Genomic DNA, 19,434 nt, shown 5'->3' on the forward strand with positions numbered 1-19,434 from the left:
TTCACACTTATTACCTATATTTTATTTTACCTCTGGTTATCTGTAATTTTCTCATCAAAAATACTTTTATTCGTGCATTATGTAAAATAAAAATAATAATTTAGTCTGAATTTTATCTTTGACAGGATAGTAGCTACAGTATGACGTACCTATTATATTATGTATTCTATACATGCGTGCTGTATTTTCAAAATGAACGAATATAGATAATCTAAATTTGAACAATTTCTATGTAATTTAAAGGAAAAATCCTTTTTCAGTTTAATGGAGTTTATACAGATGGTAAAGGTTTGAATTGTTTTTACTAATCACTGCCAGTACTTAAATTAGCAAAATAGTACTAAGATTATTACTTTTTTCGTAGTTTTAGGTGGTATGTTAAGAATTTATATAACTATTAAAACGCAGTCTATCACTGGAAACGGCTTATCAGCGAAAAATTAACATCAAACGGTGGACATGAAAAGATTTTGATGTCAATAATATATTGGACAATATACTTAATATACTATAACAAGCACAGCTTAACATATATTGAAAATTGAAATAAAATTTTAACATAATATATTATTTTACATTACCGATGACCTAATAGTAATATATTACACGGGGCAAACAATAAAACGAGACTAATCAGTTACCTATGTAGATTATTATTAAAATAAATTTTGTTAGGTAAATGATCAAAAAAAGTTATACCTATGGGTAAGACCACATTATAATACAAAACGAATGTTTTCACATTCGTCGGGGATCTTAATGTATAAATATTAATAATAAAATATAAATACCATTAAAGTAGCAAAAAATCTGATGAACGTATAGGATTTTTGTAGCTTACTTGCCAAATATAGGAAGAACCTAGGCAAGTACTTCAATTGTAATTAAACACGCTTAACGCCTATATGGTGATAATAAATCAACAATAATTGAGGAAAAACTAAAAGTTATTATAATCATATTCTGAAATTAAATTTAAATAATATTAAATATTATTTTCAACGTATATAAGGATGCATAACAGATTGACGTACGACATAGTACGTCATAACACATTGTAGTTATAGTTTAAAATTATAGTTTTATTATTTAACATAATAAATTTTGTTACTGTACAGAATACAAAATTATTATCTGTATACATTATATTACACATATAATATTGACGCAATCACTTATACAGCTATACCTATACTTCAAATAAAGTATAGTACCGAGTCTTCGCCGAGTATATTAAATCCAAGTATTGAAAAGACATTTAAATAAAATGATGTAATATTCGTTTGCGTCCAAAGTTTCAATTACTTTGACCGGGAGCTTAAACGATATTTGTATACCAAAAAAATTAACTAATTAAGTATAACAACCGATTATAATCATTAAAGATTTAAAAATATAATTGAAATGGTCATCAATATTTTAAACGTATAATTATTGTGAATATTTTTTAACAGGTATCTATATAATATTCGTGAATTTATTTAACATGATAGTTATTATTATTATTAATTGATTTTTGAACAAAGTAAATTGTAATATCGGATTTTTTTTGTATACATCATAATCATTCCAATTATTTCTTTTAATAATAAATGTATTCAACTTCTATTTTTGAGACATTTTTAATTATACTCAAAAACTAAAATACTTAAAGATCATATTTTCAATTGTATGTAATTGTTATACCTACTATTTAAAGAGTTAGTGTTGCAATAAGCCATTTTTTTTTTTAAATAAAAACCCACATGCAGTTAGATTTTAAGCTAATCAATGAATTTATTTATTTTACATTCATGAATGTGTGTGTTTAAATTAATCATCACCTCTTAAGACAGTAAAAATACTTAGATTTTCAACTTGAGAATGGTTTTTGATTAGAAAGTTGGATAGATTTATTTACAGTATTTCATAATAGGTAAAAAGTAAAATATGCGTAAAAATAAGTGAAAAAAAAACAAAAATTATTACGCAAAATCGATAAATATCGATAAAAAAATTATCATTGAAAAAAATACTTAAAAATCTAAAAAAAGGTTCTTTATAAATTCCTCATTTATCAACTAAAAAATCAACCGATAATAATTTATTGTCACAAACTATTCCACTGCAGGACCCATGTTAAACGGTATAAAATACTGAAACATTTGAAAATATGTTCCTTGAAAAAATTTAAAGCTCTAGAATTTGCATAAATTCATTACTAAAGAAAAAAAATGTGAGCATGTTTAGTACAATTTATTAAATTATACAATATGATGATATATCAGAAAAAAGACAGCACAAGGGCATTTTAGAGAGCAAGACTCTAAATTGGTAATTTGTTTTCCAGATGAGTTTCTTTGGTTTTCCCTAATGTCCCTGCTACGACGTTGATTAATAACTTATATTATCATAACATATTAGCCAGCAACATATTATATTACAACGAATATATAATATTTAAATGAGAATAATTTTTTTTTTACATCGTAAAAATCGATTGTCGAATTCGTTACGGGAATAAAATACATAACATATTATAAGACAACCAAATAAATAATAATACGACATAATAACAATCGTAACTGCGTACATATCATTCGTACATCATATAATTCTCATGTATTATAAGTGCGTGTACGATGTACTTATGTCTTATACCTAACAAGTACGTGTGCGTATTTATACTGCGCCATAATCGCACGGATAGCATTATTGTGTGCATACTTAATGGGTAAAACAATTTTGAATGGCAATGACGCACGTGTTAACGACAATTGAATTCAAATTAGCGGCGGTGTCGGTGTCATGTAATACGCATGCTCAAAAAAGAATACTTACGAGAAAAATAAAAACGCTTCACTCGAATAATTTTGTCACCAAAATCGTATACGTAAAATCAAACAAAAAGAAAAAACATATTGGCAGTGAATTTCCGGTATGGTGTAGCCAAATATCACATGAATATAATGCATAATATACTATATGCACACATCACCGATCGACCGAAACAATACATTTTGGTCACGATATTATCGTCCATATTATTATACAACTCGACGGAGAAAAAAACTACAAAAATCTTCAAAATAAACTTTACTGAAAAGTCAAAAGCTGTACACAAATAAACGAATTATTCAATCAATTAATAACGTTAGTTAGTCTGTTCGGTATAGAAGAAAATGTTGCAAGTGATTAGCACGTATGCAGCATTGCAGCGTGATAAATGATGATTGCATTTGTCATTTTCATACTGCTGACACAAATGACTTTGAGTTTATAACATATAATAATTAAATAGTATATCCGCATATTGTGTATACTAAATTGTATAATTAGTGTGTATGTGGTTTATAATTTATAAGAATATATAATTTTTTATGTTGAAATATAAAATATGTTTACGTTATTTCTTTACGTTGTAAAAAATTATATTTTTAATCCGAGAGAGTTGTATCATATGCTATATTATATATATACAATTTACATCTTGTAAACCATAAAGAGACGTATTCAACATTTAAGGCTTTAGCAACGTAAACACTTTTTTTCCTATTCTGATCTTGTGTTCATTCTTGAAATTGAAAACTAATTGTAATGTAAACAGCCGGAGGTTGACTATAAATACCCAAATATAACCATATAAGTGCCACCCCTTGCAAAAGTGTCACGCATGTCGTAAGCCAATTACTCACGGTCCCTTTTAATTTACCATAAGTAAATATTATTTGAAGTTATGCTTTTTTTTTAATATCATACATCATACAGCCAAGTAAAAGTAAGTGTATGTCGATGTATAATATGCGCTAGTTTAAAGGATTAAAAAGAAAGTCTCGATCTCTCACTCAGTTGTATTTATGCATATTTATAAGAATAATTATAATAATATTATGATCTATCAACAACTTTTACGTATAGTCTTTATGCGATTCAAACAGTATAAATTTAGTTAATCTTGTCCGCTAGTACAGAGTTGTTTCTTACTGATTGAACACAACATACAAACCGTAATATACTAAACTGGAGAGCCTATATAATAATATTATTATATTTTAGGCTCTCTTTACTAAACTATGATACTTGCTTGCGTGGTTTACAGAATTAATATTTAATAGATTAGAATTTATTATAAATATACACAACATTATTTTTATACAATTATTTGTATAGATTCCAGTCCGGTTTTTTTTTTTAATTATTAAAAATTAATATAATTATAATTTACTCGTATAATCAAGATAAATAAATAATTAAATGCATAAATAATTATGAAAGAAATTAACATATTACTATGTTAGGTATTATTTTTTTATTTTTTTAACATGCAGAAAGTACAACTTGATACGTCCTTCTTGCACATGTATATTTCAATAAATAATTGAATTTGATCATGATCGTATTGGTTCAGTCAATATTGAATATAATATAATATTAAATGTGAACAACATTGTACACGAAACGTGTTATGTAACTGTTTAACTGATTGAATACAAATTATTAAAACGAACCTCGAGGCCTTCCAAGAATCAGTCAGAGTCGAAGAATACAAAATTATAATTAATTATTAATCTCAGATAGGTAGTCAGATGATGTACTTGTACATCACATATTGAAAAATCGTGGTAAAATACATGATAAGTTGATCCTGTTAACACGTAAATCAATTGTGTATTTTTTAATTTATTTAAATTCAAAAACGCATGATAAAACAAAATTATATGTAAATATTAGCGATATTTAATTTATTACTACCTAAATCTATAATTATAAATATTATTTTATATTTTGCTATTTACATTAAAAAATTAAATGACTTCAATGTGATTTAGGGTTTTATTATTGTCAGTATGAAAACATTACAAACAATTATTTAAAACAAAAAAAAGTAAACTGGCAATACAATTTTGAACGTATACTTATAGTTGATACCATCATATTATACGTATTCATAATTTAAATGCTTTCAAAACGTATAGTAAATCTGAGAAATATTTAATGCATTTTGAAAATCTTAATTACGTGGACTCTAATTAAAATGCATATTTGACTAAGTACCTAACTGTAAATTGAATTCGAAATTATTTTCATAGTTTTATACCTATAAGAAATAATCAAGTAATTCATTCTTGCAATATTAAGATTTAGGAAGTATAATGATTTTATAATTTTGCAATTAGCTAATCTTATAGTAATAACTAGATAATAATTAATACGTCTAAAAGTTCTAATACACAAACACAAAATTCATCACAAACTGTTATAACTACATGCAACATATTAACATCCCATATGCCATAGCGTTTCGTATGGTTGTTAGTATCTCTTTATATGTAATACATTTTTTTTTTTTTAATATTAGCAAATTAAATATGCACATTTATACATTAACAACTAAAAAGTAAAAACTTAATATAGTTAATATATTTATTAAATATTTATGCAATCGGTATTTTTTTTATTTAAATATTCTTTCAGGTAGGTATATAAACAATTTAAAATCATACACTTAGAGTACCACCTGCAAAATAACTATTATAATTATTTTGTTCAGTCTCATGACGAACTTAAAAAATATTTGTTTTTTTAATGCAACCCATCATTAAATGCATTCAATTTAATTTCAATATTAAAATATATGACTAATAAAAAAAATTATTTACATTTTATGATAATTTAGAAATTATATTTTGTTATCGAGTAGTAAACGAGTATGTTTGTTGCAAGTATAGTCATTAGTCATAATAAGTGATTACAAAATACTTAATAGTCATATATTAATAAAATAAATTTCAAACAATCCATATCACAAAATTATACTTCAACAATACTTTAATTAAGTTATAACTTTTCATCGAGATTGGATTCACAAATAGTTATTTAAAGATTATGTCAATTACTTATTTGTAATTATAAGTGACTTATAGTTTTAATACGACTGAAATTTCAATGAACTAACTTAACTATGCGATAGTTGTTTTGTAACAAGACCGTTTCATGCATGGTTACCTATTGATTGAGTTTACGTTTTATATGTACAATATTTTACATAATATTATTTTAAATTTTTAATATTAAAAGGATCTTTAAATTTATTAGAGTACCTATTTTAAAATCTTTGAGACATACATTAATTTTTAAAAAATTATATTGATTAATATTTAAAACTAGCTGGCTCCGTGCACTTCGTTGCCCGTTAAAAATGCCAATTCTATATAATATGATTCGAATTTTGATTAATTTGTTATTTAATATTCGGTTTAACGGTGTTCAAAACTTATATATTTTCATTGACCGTTTTGATTCTCAAAAATCTTGTGAAACCACCACTTTAATATGCGAATTTTGTAAAATGCTTTCTTATTGCACACTAAATTTGTGGTACGATTTTACGAATGTACCGTGTAAATTTTAAGCATCGATCTATCATTGTTCAGGCTCTACGTTTATTAGTCAGTGAGTTACTCAAGTCATAATATTATAGTCATTCTGCTTGCCGTTGCCGTGAGACTCTCTTATGATTATGCGAGCAGTATATTATCATGTAGGCAATCCACACATGGTGGATTGCGGACCCCGCGAGATGTGTACGTAAGCTTATAATTTCTAACACTTAAGTTTCAAAGTTATATCATTTTTTTATTTTACTACGGTGGGTAAAATAAAATAATGTGCCATCTCGTAATTTTTATATTGTTGCCTGTTGGTAAAACAATAAAACTTGGTATAACTTGTTATGTTAGTTTATTGCTGTGAATTTGAAATTTACTGTAGACATTGACTTATTTTGCTAATTCTTATTTTTGTTGTTATGGTTTTAACAAAATATAACAACAGGTCTATAATTATAATTATCATAATCAATAGTGACCTTAATATAGTTTATTTTCTTGCTGGACTGCAGTGACAGTTGTTGTTTTTTTACATCCAGATTCCGAAGTTTTCTGGTGGATTTTACTAAAATTGTACTACATAACTACATAAGCACCTTCTCTTGCGACCAATAGGAGCGAATCATCAGTGAAAAATGTTACAAAAATGGGGAAAATAAATAGTAATAACAAAAAATTGTTACCATGATTACCGAAATAAAATAGTAATAATAATAATAATAATAGTAATAGTAGTCATCGGTATTTTTTATTTTTCATTGTATTTTTTTTTAATTTTCCGTGCAATTTTCTTAACTTTTTCTTACATAAACCTTCTCCTGGAAATTACGACCCAAACAAAATAAGAATGAGCGAAATCGATCCATCGTTCTCAATTGATGAAATGTTATACATTTTTGTCTCTATTTTATATATATAGAAGATAGAAGATAGATATTATTGTGAACTAAAAAAAAATCACTCAACAAATTTCAATTCCAAACTAAAATAACTATAGAAACCATAGATTAAATTGATTGTACATCGAGCTGATGTTTAGATGTCTACCATAGAGTAAATAAAGACAATGGTATCGAGTTCAAATTCCAGACATCAATGAATAGATTTTGCACTTTTTCTACTTATTCGGTTGACTTTTTAAAAATTTTCTTTCGTAAAAACCTTCTCCAGACAATAACAAATACTCCTAAAAAATAATTGGCGAAATTGGTTCAGCTGTTCTCAATTGATGAATCTATTATACAAAAATAAGTCCGGTTTTCCTCCCTGACGCTATAACTCCAGAACGCACGAACCGATTTCCACGGTTTTGCATTCGTTGGAAAGGTCTTGGGCTCCGTGAGGTTTATAGCAAAGAAAATTCTGGAAAATTCAGGAAAAATTCAACAGAAAAGTGGGGAAATCGTTTTTCACATACAGCGCCATCTATTATACATAGCATGTACTTCAAACCAATAGCAACGGTGCGTGATAAAGTGTGTGACAGATAGTTATTCTCTGCTCAGTTAATTTCATTTAAGCTCAGTGTAATTATGTGGATCGTGCATTTGAAGTTAAATTCAACACTCTGTCCATAGTCCAAAATGCCTAGAGAACGACGTGCGAACATCGGCCGCCGCACAAGACATGCAAGCCAGCAACAAGTCTATTCAAGGAACTTAAGAGAAGAAAGACAAAATATAATAAGAAAATGACCGATTGAGACATCGCGTGAGCACACGAAGATCATTGGCATCATACAATCGCTTGGCATTCCAATATGATCCCACTGCGAACTACAGTGATGATGAAAATTTGGATATTGGACGAATGACGACTATATGCCGATATTGCAATGCGGTAAAGTTCAAAAGAGAAACGGTTGGATTGTGCTGCGCAAGTGGAAAAGTCAAACTGGATCCATTACTTACACCACCACAGCCACTGAAAACATTGTTTGATGGAAGTGATCCCGATTCCAGCCATTTTCTTCAACACATCCTTGAATACAATAACTGCTTTCGCATGACTTCCTTTGGAGCTAATATCATTCGAGAAGGCGGCTTCATGCCGACTTGCAAGGTAAAAGATACAACACACATAACCAACACATAATTGCAACACATAACAACTTCATATACACCACACACTACACCATCACACGATTTACAATGTATTCATGAACAAATTTTAATGATTATTTGCAATTCCAGATACAAGGTCAAATATCATTTGCATGGTTCAATGGTGCCAACACCAGATGAACCGCATCAATTTCTGCAAATATATTTCATTTCGTCGATGGTGGATCAGCTGAACGTGCGGTGCAATATACAGGGAGCACAACAGTTAAAGAGACGAATTATTGAACAGTTGCAAGCATTTTTTCACGCTAATAATGCTGTGGTTAATATGTTCAAAACAGCATTGGAACGAATGCCATCGGATACGCACAAATTTGTCATAAGAGCGGATTGTACTCCAACAGGTGAACATGTGCGAAGATATTCAATGCACCCACCGTTAATGATGTTGCTGCAATTATTGTTGGCGATCCAACTAAATCACGAGACATTGTCGTTCAGCGAAGAAGCAATATCATGCATCGTGTAAACGAGACACATCGTTTGTACGATGCGTTACAATATCCAATCATTTATTGGCAAGGGCAAGACGGATACGACATCACGTTGAAGATGGTCGATCCAATTACAGGTACAATATTCACACACTAATTATTTCCATTATTACTTTTATTGGTTTCCATTAACAATTCATTTAATTTTGCATTTTCAGGAGTATCAACGAATATAAAAATCTAAGCGCAATGAATTACTATGCGTATCGTATGATGATTCGTACACATGAGGAGAATGTCATTCTGAAGTGCGGTCGGCTATTCCAGCAATTCGCTGTCGACATGTATGTCAAAGTCGAGACCGAACGTTTAGCGTTCATCAGATTCAATCAGCCAAAGCTACGATCTGAGGACTATATACACTTGCGTGATGCTATTCATTCAGATGGTGATGTTCAGAATATTGGACGACTGACGATTCTCCCATCAACTTATATCGGAAGCCCACGCCACATGCACGAATACGCTCAAGACGCTATGACGTACGTGCGAAATTATGGAACTCCGGATTTATTTATTACGGTCACATGCAATCCGAAGTGGACGGAAATTGAACGCGAGTTGGAACCGGGTCAAAAACCGCAAGATCGCCATGACATAATCGCCAGAGTATTTCAGCAAAAACTCAAGGTTATGATGGATGTGCTTACTAAGTATCGAGTTTTTGGTGACACACGTTGTTATATGTACTCGGTGGAATGGCAGAAGCGTGGACTACCGCATGCTCATATCCTAATTTGGTTGCTGAACAAATTACATTCAAATGAAGTGGATGACATCATATCAGCTGAAATTCCTGATCCAGTCACTGATCCCCGTCTACACGACATTGTGACGACACAGATGGTGCATGGACCGTGCGGTGCATTAAATCCATTATCGCCTTGCATGGCTGATGGAAAGTGCACAAAACGATATCCGCGACCGTTAGTTGCTGAAACAGTCACAGGAACGATGGATATCCAGTTTATCGTCGGCGTTCAAAAGAAGATAACGGTCGAACTATCAAAGTTAAAGTTCAAAATCAAGAGATTGAGATCGGAAATGAATTCATTGTACCATATTGCCCGCTGCTATCACGAATTTTCGAAACACATGCAAACGTTGAGAGTTGTCATTCGGCCAAATCAATCAAATATTTGTGCAAGTACGTCACAAAAGGCAGCGACATGGCTGTGTTTGGTATTGCGTCGGAAAATGTGAATGACGAAATCAGCAACTTCCAAATAGGCAGATACGTCAGTACTAATGAAGCACTGTGGCGATTATTGTCATTTCAAATTCATGAAAGATATCCCACAGTTGTACATTTAGCAGTGCATTTGGAAAATGGCCAAAGAGTTTACTTCACTGAGGCTAATGCGGCACAACGAGCTGAGAGACCACCATCGACAACATTGACTAGCTTCTTTGCAATGTGTGAAGCAGATCCATTCGCAGCGACGCTGATGTACGTTGAAATGCCCAAGTATTACACTTGGAATCAATCAACAAAGAAATTCCAACGTCGCAAACAAGGAACCCCAGTTCCAGACTGGCCACAGGTGTTTTCAACTGATGCACTAGGTCGTATGTACACTGTTCATCCTAGAAACGATGAATGTTTTTATTTGTGACTGCTGTTAGTAATGTACGTGGACCGAAATCATTTGCGCATTTGAAAACTGTGAATGGCCACCAATGCCAAACATATCGAGAAGCATGTCAACTATTGGGTTTGCTGGAGAACGATTCTCATTGGGATTTAACACTTGCAGATTCAGTTGTTTCATCAAATGCGTACCAAATACGAACGCTGTTCGCAATTATCATCACCACATGTTTTCCTTCACAACCAATTCAGTTATGGAACAAATACAAAGACGCCATATGTGAAGATATCTTGCATCGCTTGCGTATTCAAACGAATAATCCTGACATACAAATAACCGATGAAATCTACAATGAAGGATTGATTCTGATTGAGGATCAATGCTTGACTATTGCAAACAAGCTACTGATTGAAGTAGGAATGATTGCGCCAAATCGATCGATGCACGATGCATTCAACCAAGAATTAAATCGAGAGCTGCAATACAATGTTGATACATTGCAGGAATTCGTTAGAAATAATGTTCCGTTGCTGAATGAACAGCAAAAACAAGTATACAAAACATTAATGCAAGCGGTGGACAATAATACTGGTGGTCTATTCTTCCTGGATGCACCTGGAGGAACAGGGAAAACATTTGTCATTTCATTGATTTTGGCCACTATTCGATCAAGATGTGACATAGCTTTGGCGTTAGCATCATCTGAAATTGCGGCGACTCTTCTAGATGGCGGTCGTACTGCACATTCTGCGCTTAAGTTGCCACTCAATTTAAACACAATTGATACTCCAACGTGCAATATTTCCCGATCCAGTGCAATGGGAAAATTGTTAATGCAATGCAAGCTCATTGTTTGGATGAGTGCACAATGCACATAAGAAATCACTTGAAGCACTTAACTTCACACTGAAGGATCTTCGGAGAAATAACAACATTTGGCGGCTTATGATATTGTTGGCAGGCTTTCAGAGACTTAGTAGTTGTGCGCAGTGGAACTTGCCTAGAGGACAGATTCTTGCATGATGTATATGTGACTGCATAAACTTAATTCATTGATGCTTGCTATGTATGTCTCCACCTTATATAATCTCTACACATCTTTACTGCTCATCATTATCGAAATATTTCACTTATCTACAATTCATTTAAAATTTTACTCATTTTTTCTTCAACGTGGATTTCTTGATCATCGATTATTCTGCACTATTTCATAATTTAATCTTACCAACGACTTTTGCCGATTTGTAGACCTCAATTAGTTCTTATTGAAAATGTTTTCCCAAACATTAGTGAGAATTATAAGAATTATGCTTGGTTAAGTCAACGAGCAATTCTTGCAGCAAAGAATATGATGTCCACGCACTGAATTTCACCATTCAATCAAAAATTGCTGGCGATTTGGTGACATACAAATCCGTTGATTCAATAACAATCCCGATGATGTAGTAAATTATCCAACGGTTTTTGAACTCTCTGGAGATACCAGGATTTCCACCACATAACTTGCAACTGAAAGTTGGTACAGTTATTTTGATACTGCGTAATTTGAATCCACCGCGACTTTGCAACGGTACTCGACTTTCGTTCGTAAAGAGACTTATGCCGAATTTAATTGAGGCAACCATTATTAACGGAAAGTACGCAGGTGAAAATGTATGTATTCCTCGAATACCAATGATTCCGACTGATCTTCCGTTTGACTTCAAACGATTGCAATTCCCAGTTCGCCTTGCGTTCGCAATGACAATTAATAAGTCGCAAGGCCAATCGCTTAGTGTTTGCGGGATAAATTTGGAAAATCATTGTTTTTCACATGGACAGTTATACGTTGCGTGTTCACGAGTTGGGAAACCATCCGCTTTGTTTGTGTTAACGTCAGACCAAAAAACAAAAAATGTGGTTTACCAAAGAGCACTACAATGAAACAATTAAATAACATTTCATTTTAGTAGGTAATTGAAATGAATTTATTACTGTTGTGAAATGAAATAAATATTTTCCTTTTCAAATATATAACAAAAAAAATTTTTTTTCTTTATCTTTTAATCACCAAACGAAATGTTACATAAAACGAATCTGGTGGCGAAACGGAGTTCGCCGGGTCTGCTATTTTTATATATATTTGTCTCCATTTTTATGTATAAAAATTTTTAATTTCTTTTTTTACTATGACAACGATTTAAGTTTGTATGTCTATTTGCATGCATTTTTAAAAACATTTTAAATAAATGATTTATTTTATTTAAATGGTTGCCATTGACTACCAAAAATAATTTAGTTTACTATTTGCTGGACAGATGGCGCCTCTGTAATTTCATCACCATCTCTTCATATTTCTCAAACCTGATAACTTTTTCAAATTTTTCGTCCGTAAGAACCTTCTCCTGGCAATTCTGAACAGTTGAAGAAAAAAATCAGCCAAATCGGTCCAGGGGTTGTTTAGTTATGCGCTTACGTTATTTTGCGATTCATTTTTATATATAAGATATTGAATCATTAAACAGTCAACTACATTGAATGTTAGTAAGTTCAACTTTAAAATCGTGTTTTCACCGTACAGGTTTCTTATCGTAAGTAATTACGAATGTATGGAAGCCAATAGATCTATATAAACTGTAACCTTAATTATGCATAAATCTTTAATTTTAATTACTGTCATAAACCACAATATTTAAAAGAAAATGATTGCTAAATTGCTAACCGAAAGGTAATCAAGTATGAACGCAATTACGACTGATACGTCATACGTTGAAACGTGTGCAAAAAACATGTACTTCGACAGGACGACGAATACGATTTTTTATTTTTTTTTTTTTTAGACTTAGAGATCAAATAATATTAAATAATAATTATCTTAAATGCGCATTATTAATTTTGTCTTCACTTTCGAAATGTTGCTAACTCGTTTCACAATAGAGTTACAGAACTGAATCATCGCGGTGATTACATGGAATCAAAATAATATTTTCTGCGGTAAGCAAAACACTTATACCATATTATATTTTTACAATGCTAATACTGGAATATTAATTTACTGGTCAGATTCAATAGCTGGTTTAACTTATCGAGAAGCCATCGACGACTGTGGCGAAATCGACGGTTTAACGATCCGGCTAAAAATCAAACTAATAATATTGACGGGTTATATGAGTGTTAATCATTGCGGCGAAGAAAAAAAATAACAATAATAGATTTCTTCTATCGCTCGATGTACTTCGACATAACAAAAGTATAATATTGCGAACGTTTGTCGTTGTCGGTTCATAATAATAATTACACTACAACTGCAACTATACTGCAGCACGCAGACACGTGTGATGACAATAATAATAATAATAATAATAGTAGTATAATAGTTTTACCAAAGACGGTGTTTTATGTAACGAAGAGACAATTAATAATCGATTATATTATTATCTACTACTAATAATAATAACATTGTGCCGCACATTTTTCTTCTCTTCTATATATGCTTTTAAAACATCTGCTCGGTGCGTACTATGGTGAGAAATATGAAGAGATGGTGATGAAATTACAGAGGCGCCATCTGTCCAGCAAATAGTAAACTAAATTATTTTTGGTAGTCAATGGCAACCATTTAAATAAAATAAATCATTTATTTAAAATGTTTTTAAAAATGCATGCAAATAGACATACAAACTTAAATCGTTGTCATAGTAAAAAAAGAAATTAAAATTTTTATACATAAAAATGGAGACAAATATATATAAAATAGCAGACCCGGCGAACTCCGTTTCGCCACCAGATTCGTTTTATGTAACATTTCGTTTGGTGATTAAAAGATAAAGAAAAAAAATTTTTTTGTTATATATTTGAAAAGGAAAATATTTATTTCATTTCACAACAGTAAAAATTCATTTCAATTACCTACTAAAATGAAATGTTTAATTGTTTCATTGTAGTGCTCTTTGGTAAACCACATTTTTTGTTTTTTGGTCTGACGTTAACACAAACAAAGCGGATGGTTTCCCAACTCGTGAACACGCAACGTATAACTGTCCATGTGAAAAACAATGATTTTCCAAATTTATCCCGCAAACACTAAGCGATTGGCCTTGCGACTTATTAATTGTCATTGCGAACGCAAGGCGAACTGGGAATTGCAATCGTTTGAAGTCAAACGGAAGATCAGTCGGAATCATTGGTATTCGAGGAATACATACATTTTCACCTGCGTACTTTCCGTTAATAATGGTTGCCTCAATTAAATTCGGCATAAGTCTCTTTACCGAAAGTCGAGTACCGTTGCAAAGTCGCGGTGGATTCAAATTACGCAGTATCAAAATAACTGTACCAACTTTCAGTTGCAAGTTATGTGGTGGAAATCCTGGTATCTCCAGAGAGTTCAAAAACTCCGTTGGATAATTTACTACATCATCGGGATTTGTTATTGAATCAACGGATTTGTATGTCACCAAATCGCCAGCAATTTTTGATTGAATGGTGAAATTCAGTGCGTGGACATCATTATTCTTTGCTGCAAGAATTGCTCGTTGACTTAACCAAGCATAATTCTTATAATTCTCACTAATGTTTGGGAAAACATTTTCAATAAGAACTAATTGAGTGTCTACAAATCGGCAAAAGTCGTTGGTAAGAGTAATTAATCCAGATGTCGCATCAACTGGGACTTTTCCATTTCCAAGATCTAACAATTGTTTGGAAAATTGTGCAGCACTTTGATCATTTTGAAGTTGAACTCTCATATTAGTGGTTAGCGATAATGTTTTTACGTTATTCCATAAAGGTGATGCCTTTAGGCAAGCATTCAATTCATCTGCAGGCGTTCCACGGGGAACTACTGGCAACGTCTGCCTGAAATCGCCTGCCAACAATATCATCAAGCCGCCAAAGATGTTGTTATTTCTCCGAAGATCCTTCAGTGTGAAGTTAAGTGCTTCAAGTGATTTCTTATGTGCCATTGTGCACTCATCCCAAACAATGAGCTTGCATTGCATTAACAATTTTCCCATTGCACTGGATCGGGAAATATTGCACGTTGGAGTATCAATTGTGTTTAAATTGAGTGGCAACTTAAGCGCAGAATGTGCAGTACGACCGCCATCTAGAAGAGTCGCCGCAATTTCAGATGATGCTAACGCCAAAGCTATGTCACATCTTGATCGAATAGTGGCCAAAATCAATGAAATGACAAATGTTTTCCCTGTTCCTCCAGGTGCATCCAGGAAGAATAGACCACCAGTATTATTGTCCACCGCTTGCATTAATGTTTTGTATACTTGTTTTTGCTGTTCATTCAGCAACGGAACATTATTTCTAACGAATTCCTGCAATGTATCAACATTGTATTGCAGCTCTCGATTTAATTCTTGGTTGAATGCATCGTGCATCGATCGATTTGGCGCAATCATTCCTACTTCAATCAGTAGCTTGTTTGCAATAGTCAAGCATTGATCCTCAATCAGAATCAATCCTTCATTGTAGATTTCATCGGTTATTTGTATGTCAGGATTATTCGTTTGAATACGCAAGCGATGCAAGATATCTTCACATATGGCGTCTTTGTATTTGTTCCATAACTGAATTGGTTGTGAAGGAAAACATGTGGTGATGATAATTGCGAACAGCGTTCGTATTTGGTACGCATTTGATGAAACAACTGAATCTGCAAGTGTTAAATCCCAATGAGAATCGTTCTCCAGCAAACCCAATAGTTGACATGCTTCTCGATATGTTTGGCATTGGTGGCCATTCACAGTTTTCAAATGCGCAAATGATTTCGGTCCACGTACATTTACTAACAGCAGTCACAAATAAAAACATTCATCGTTTCTAGGATGAACAGTGTACATACGACCTAGTGCATCAGTTGAAAACACCTGTGGCCAGTCTGGAACTGGGGTTCCTTGTTTGCGACGTTGGAATTTCTTTGTTGATTGATTCCAAGTGTAATACTTGGGCATTTCAACGTACATCAGCGTCGCTGCGAATGGATCTGCTTCACACATTGCAAAGAAGCTAGTCAATGTTGTCGATGGTGGTCTCTCAGCTCGTTGTGCCGCATTAGCCTCAGTGAAGTAAACTCTTTGGCCATTTTCCAAATGCACTGCTAAATGTACAACTGTGGGATATCTTTCATGAATTTGAAATGACAATAATCGCCACAGTGCTTCATTAGTACTGACGTATCTGCCTATTTGGAAGTTGCTGATTTCGTCATTCACATTTTCCGACGCAATACCAAACACAGCCATGTCGCTGCCTTTTGTGACGTACTTGCACAAATATTTGATTGATTTGGCCGAATGACAACTCTCAACGTTTGCATGTGTTTCGAAAATTCGTGATAGCAGCGGGCAATATGGTACAATGAATTCATTTCCGATCTCAATCTCTTGATTTTGAACTTTAACTTTGATAGTTCGACCGTTATCTTCTTTTGAACGCCGACGATAAACTGGATATCCATCGTTCCCTGTGACTGTTTCAGCAACTAACGGTCGCGGATATCGTTTTGTGCACTTTCCATCAGCCATGCAAGGCGATAATGGATTTAATGCACCGCACGGTCCATGCACCATCTGTGTCGTCACAATGTCGTGTAGACGGGGATCAGTGACTGGATCAGGAATTTCAGCTGATATGATGTCATCCACTTCATTTGAATGTAATTTGTTCAGCAACCAAATTAGGATATGAGCATGCGGTAGTCCACGCTTCTGCCATTCCACCGAGTACATATAACAACGTGTGTCACCAAAAACTCGATACTTAGTAAGCACATCCATCATAACCTTGAGTTTTTGCTGAAATACTCTGGCGATTATGTCATGGCGATCTTGCGGTTTTTGACCCGGTTCCAACTCGCGTTCAATTTCCGTCCACTTCGGATTGCATGTGACCGTAATAAATAAATCCGGAGTTCCATAATTTCGCACGTACGTCATAGCGTCTTGAGCGTATTCGTGCATGTGGCGTGGGCTTCCGATATAAGTTGATGGGAGAATCGTCAGTCGTCCAATATTCTGAACATCACCATCTGAATGAATAGCATCACGCAAGTGTATATAGTCCTCAGATCGTAGCTTTGGCTGATTGAATCTGATGAACGCTAAACGTTCGGTCTCGACTTTGACATACATGTCGACAGCGAATTGCTGGAATAGCCGACCGCACTTCAGAATGACATTCTCCTCATGTGTACGAATCATCATACGATACGCATAGTAATTCATTGCGCTTAGATTTTTATTATTCGTTGATACTCCTGAAAATGCAAAATTAAATGAATTGTTAATGGAAACCAATAAAAGTAATAATGGAAATAATTAGTGTGTGAATATTGTACCTGTAATTGGATCGACCATCTTCAACGTGATGTCGTATCCGTCTTGCCCTTGCCAATAAATGATTGGATATTGTAACGCATCGTACAAACGATGTGTCTCGTTTACACGATGCATGATATTGCTTCTTCGCTGAACGACAATGTCTCGTGATTTAGTTGGATCGCCAACAATAATTGCAGCAACATCATTAACGGTGGGTGCATTGAATATCTTCGCACATGTTCACCTGTTGGAGTACAATCCGCTCTTATGACAAATTTGTGCGTATCCGATGGCATTCGTTCCAATGCTGTTTTGAACATATTAACCACAGCATTATTAGCGTGAAAAAATGCTTGCAACTGTTCAATAATTCGTCTCTTTAACTGTTGTGCTCCCTGTATATTGCACCGCACGTTCAGCTGATCCACCATCGACGAAATGAAATATATTTGCAGAAATTGATGCGGTTCATCTGGTGTTGGCACCATTGAACCATGCAAATGATATATTTGACCTTGTATCTGGAATTGCAAATAATCATTAAAATTTGTTCATGAATACATTGTAAATCGTGTGATGGTGTAGTGTGTGGTGTATATGAAGTTGTTATGTGTTGCAATTATGTGTTGGTTATGTGTGTTGTATCTTTTACCTTGCAAGTCGGCATGAAGCCGCCTTCTCGAATGATATTAGCTCCAAAGGAAGTCATGCGAAAGCAGTTATTGTATTCAAGGATGTGTTGAAGAAAATGGCTGGAATCGGGATCACTTCCATCAAACAATGTTTTCAGTGGCTGTGGTGGTGTAAGTAATGGATCCAGTTTGACTTTTCCACTTGCGCAGCACAATCCAACCGTTTCTCTTTTGAACTTTACCGCATTGCAATATCGGCATATAGTCGTCATTCGTCCAATATCCAAATTTTCATCATCACTGTAGTTCGCAGTGGGATCATATTGGAATGCCAAGCGATTGTATGATGCCAATGATCTTCGTGTGCTCACGCGATGTCTCAATCGGTCATTTTCTCTTATTATATTTTGTCTTTCTTCTCTTAAGTTCCTTGAATAGACTTGTTGCTGGCTTGCATGTCTTGTGCGGCGGCCGATGTTCGCACGTCGTTCTCTAGGCATTTTGGACTATGGACAGAGTGTTGAATTTAACTTCAAATGCACGATCCACATAATTTACACTGAGCTTAAATGAAATTAACTGAGCAGAGAATAATGACTATCTGTCACACACTTTATCACGCACCGTTGCTATTGGTTTGAAGTACATGCTATGTATAATAGATGGCGCTGTATGTGAAAAACGATTTCCCCACTTTTCTGTTGAATTTTTCCTGAATTTTCCAGAATTTTCTTTGCTATAAACCTCACGGAGCCCAAGACCTTTCCAGCGAATGCAAAACCGTGGAAATCGGTTCGTGCGTTCTGGAGTTATAGCGTCAGGGAGGAAAACCGGACTTATTTTTATATAATAGATATTTAATATAATTATTAACATGCAAATAAAAAATATAAAACATAGAATCTGATAAAA

The 19,434-nt window shown here is 33.2% G+C and overlaps 2 protein-coding genes across 2 annotated transcripts; one reads left to right on the top strand and one right to left on the bottom strand.

Annotated features, from left to right (window-relative positions):
• Positions 1–9,267: 9,267 nt before the first annotated feature.
• LOC126550985 (uncharacterized) lies at positions 9,268–11,455 on the top strand. Its single transcript, XM_050203738.1, has 3 exons — positions 9,268–10,132; positions 10,288–10,558; positions 10,612–11,455. Exons 1-3 carry the CDS (start codon positions 9,268–9,270, stop codon positions 11,453–11,455), a joined length of 1,980 nt encoding a protein of 659 aa, XP_050059695.1.
• Positions 11,456–14,491: 3,036 nt separating this feature from the next.
• On the bottom strand, positions 14,492–19,022 carry LOC126550986 (uncharacterized). The gene is made up of 5 exons (XM_050203739.1): positions 18,543–19,022; positions 18,217–18,411; positions 17,908–18,118; positions 16,414–17,826; positions 14,492–16,356 (listed from the first exon to the last, which is right to left on the bottom strand). The coding sequence occupies exons 1-5, from the start codon at positions 19,020–19,022 to the stop codon at positions 14,492–14,494; spliced, it is 4,164 nt and encodes a 1,387-aa protein (XP_050059696.1).
• Between the last annotated feature and the right edge of the window lie 412 nt (positions 19,023–19,434).

Source organism: Aphis gossypii, chromosome 3 (genome assembly GCF_020184175.1).
Source record: "Aphis gossypii isolate Hap1 chromosome 3, ASM2018417v2, whole genome shotgun sequence".
Lineage (NCBI taxonomy): Eukaryota > Metazoa > Arthropoda > Insecta > Hemiptera > Aphididae > Aphis > Aphis gossypii.

Excerpts from the sequence above, each read along its gene's own strand:
- LOC126550985 (XM_050203738.1), top strand. The coding sequence starts at position 9,268 with ATGTATGTCAAAGTCGAGACCGAACGTTTAGCGTTCATCAGATTCAAT. Across the intron at positions 10,133-10,287 it reads TCAATCAAATATTTGTGCAA|TTGTACATTTAGCAGTGCAT; the intron begins GTACGTCACAAA and ends GATATCCCACAG. Across the intron at positions 10,559-10,611 it reads ACTGATGCACTAGGTCGTAT|TAATGTACGTGGACCGAAAT; the intron begins GTACACTGTTCA and ends GACTGCTGTTAG.
- LOC126550986 (XM_050203739.1), bottom strand. The coding sequence starts at position 19,022 with ATGCCTAGAGAACGACGTGCGAACATCGGCCGCCGCACAAGACATGCA. Across the intron at positions 18,412-18,542 it reads GCTTCATGCCGACTTGCAAG|ATACAAGGTCAAATATATCA; the intron begins GTAAAAGATACA and ends TTGCAATTCCAG. Across the intron at positions 17,827-17,907 it reads GATGGTCGATCCAATTACAG|GAGTATCAACGAATAATAAA; the intron begins GTACAATATTCA and ends TTGCATTTTCAG.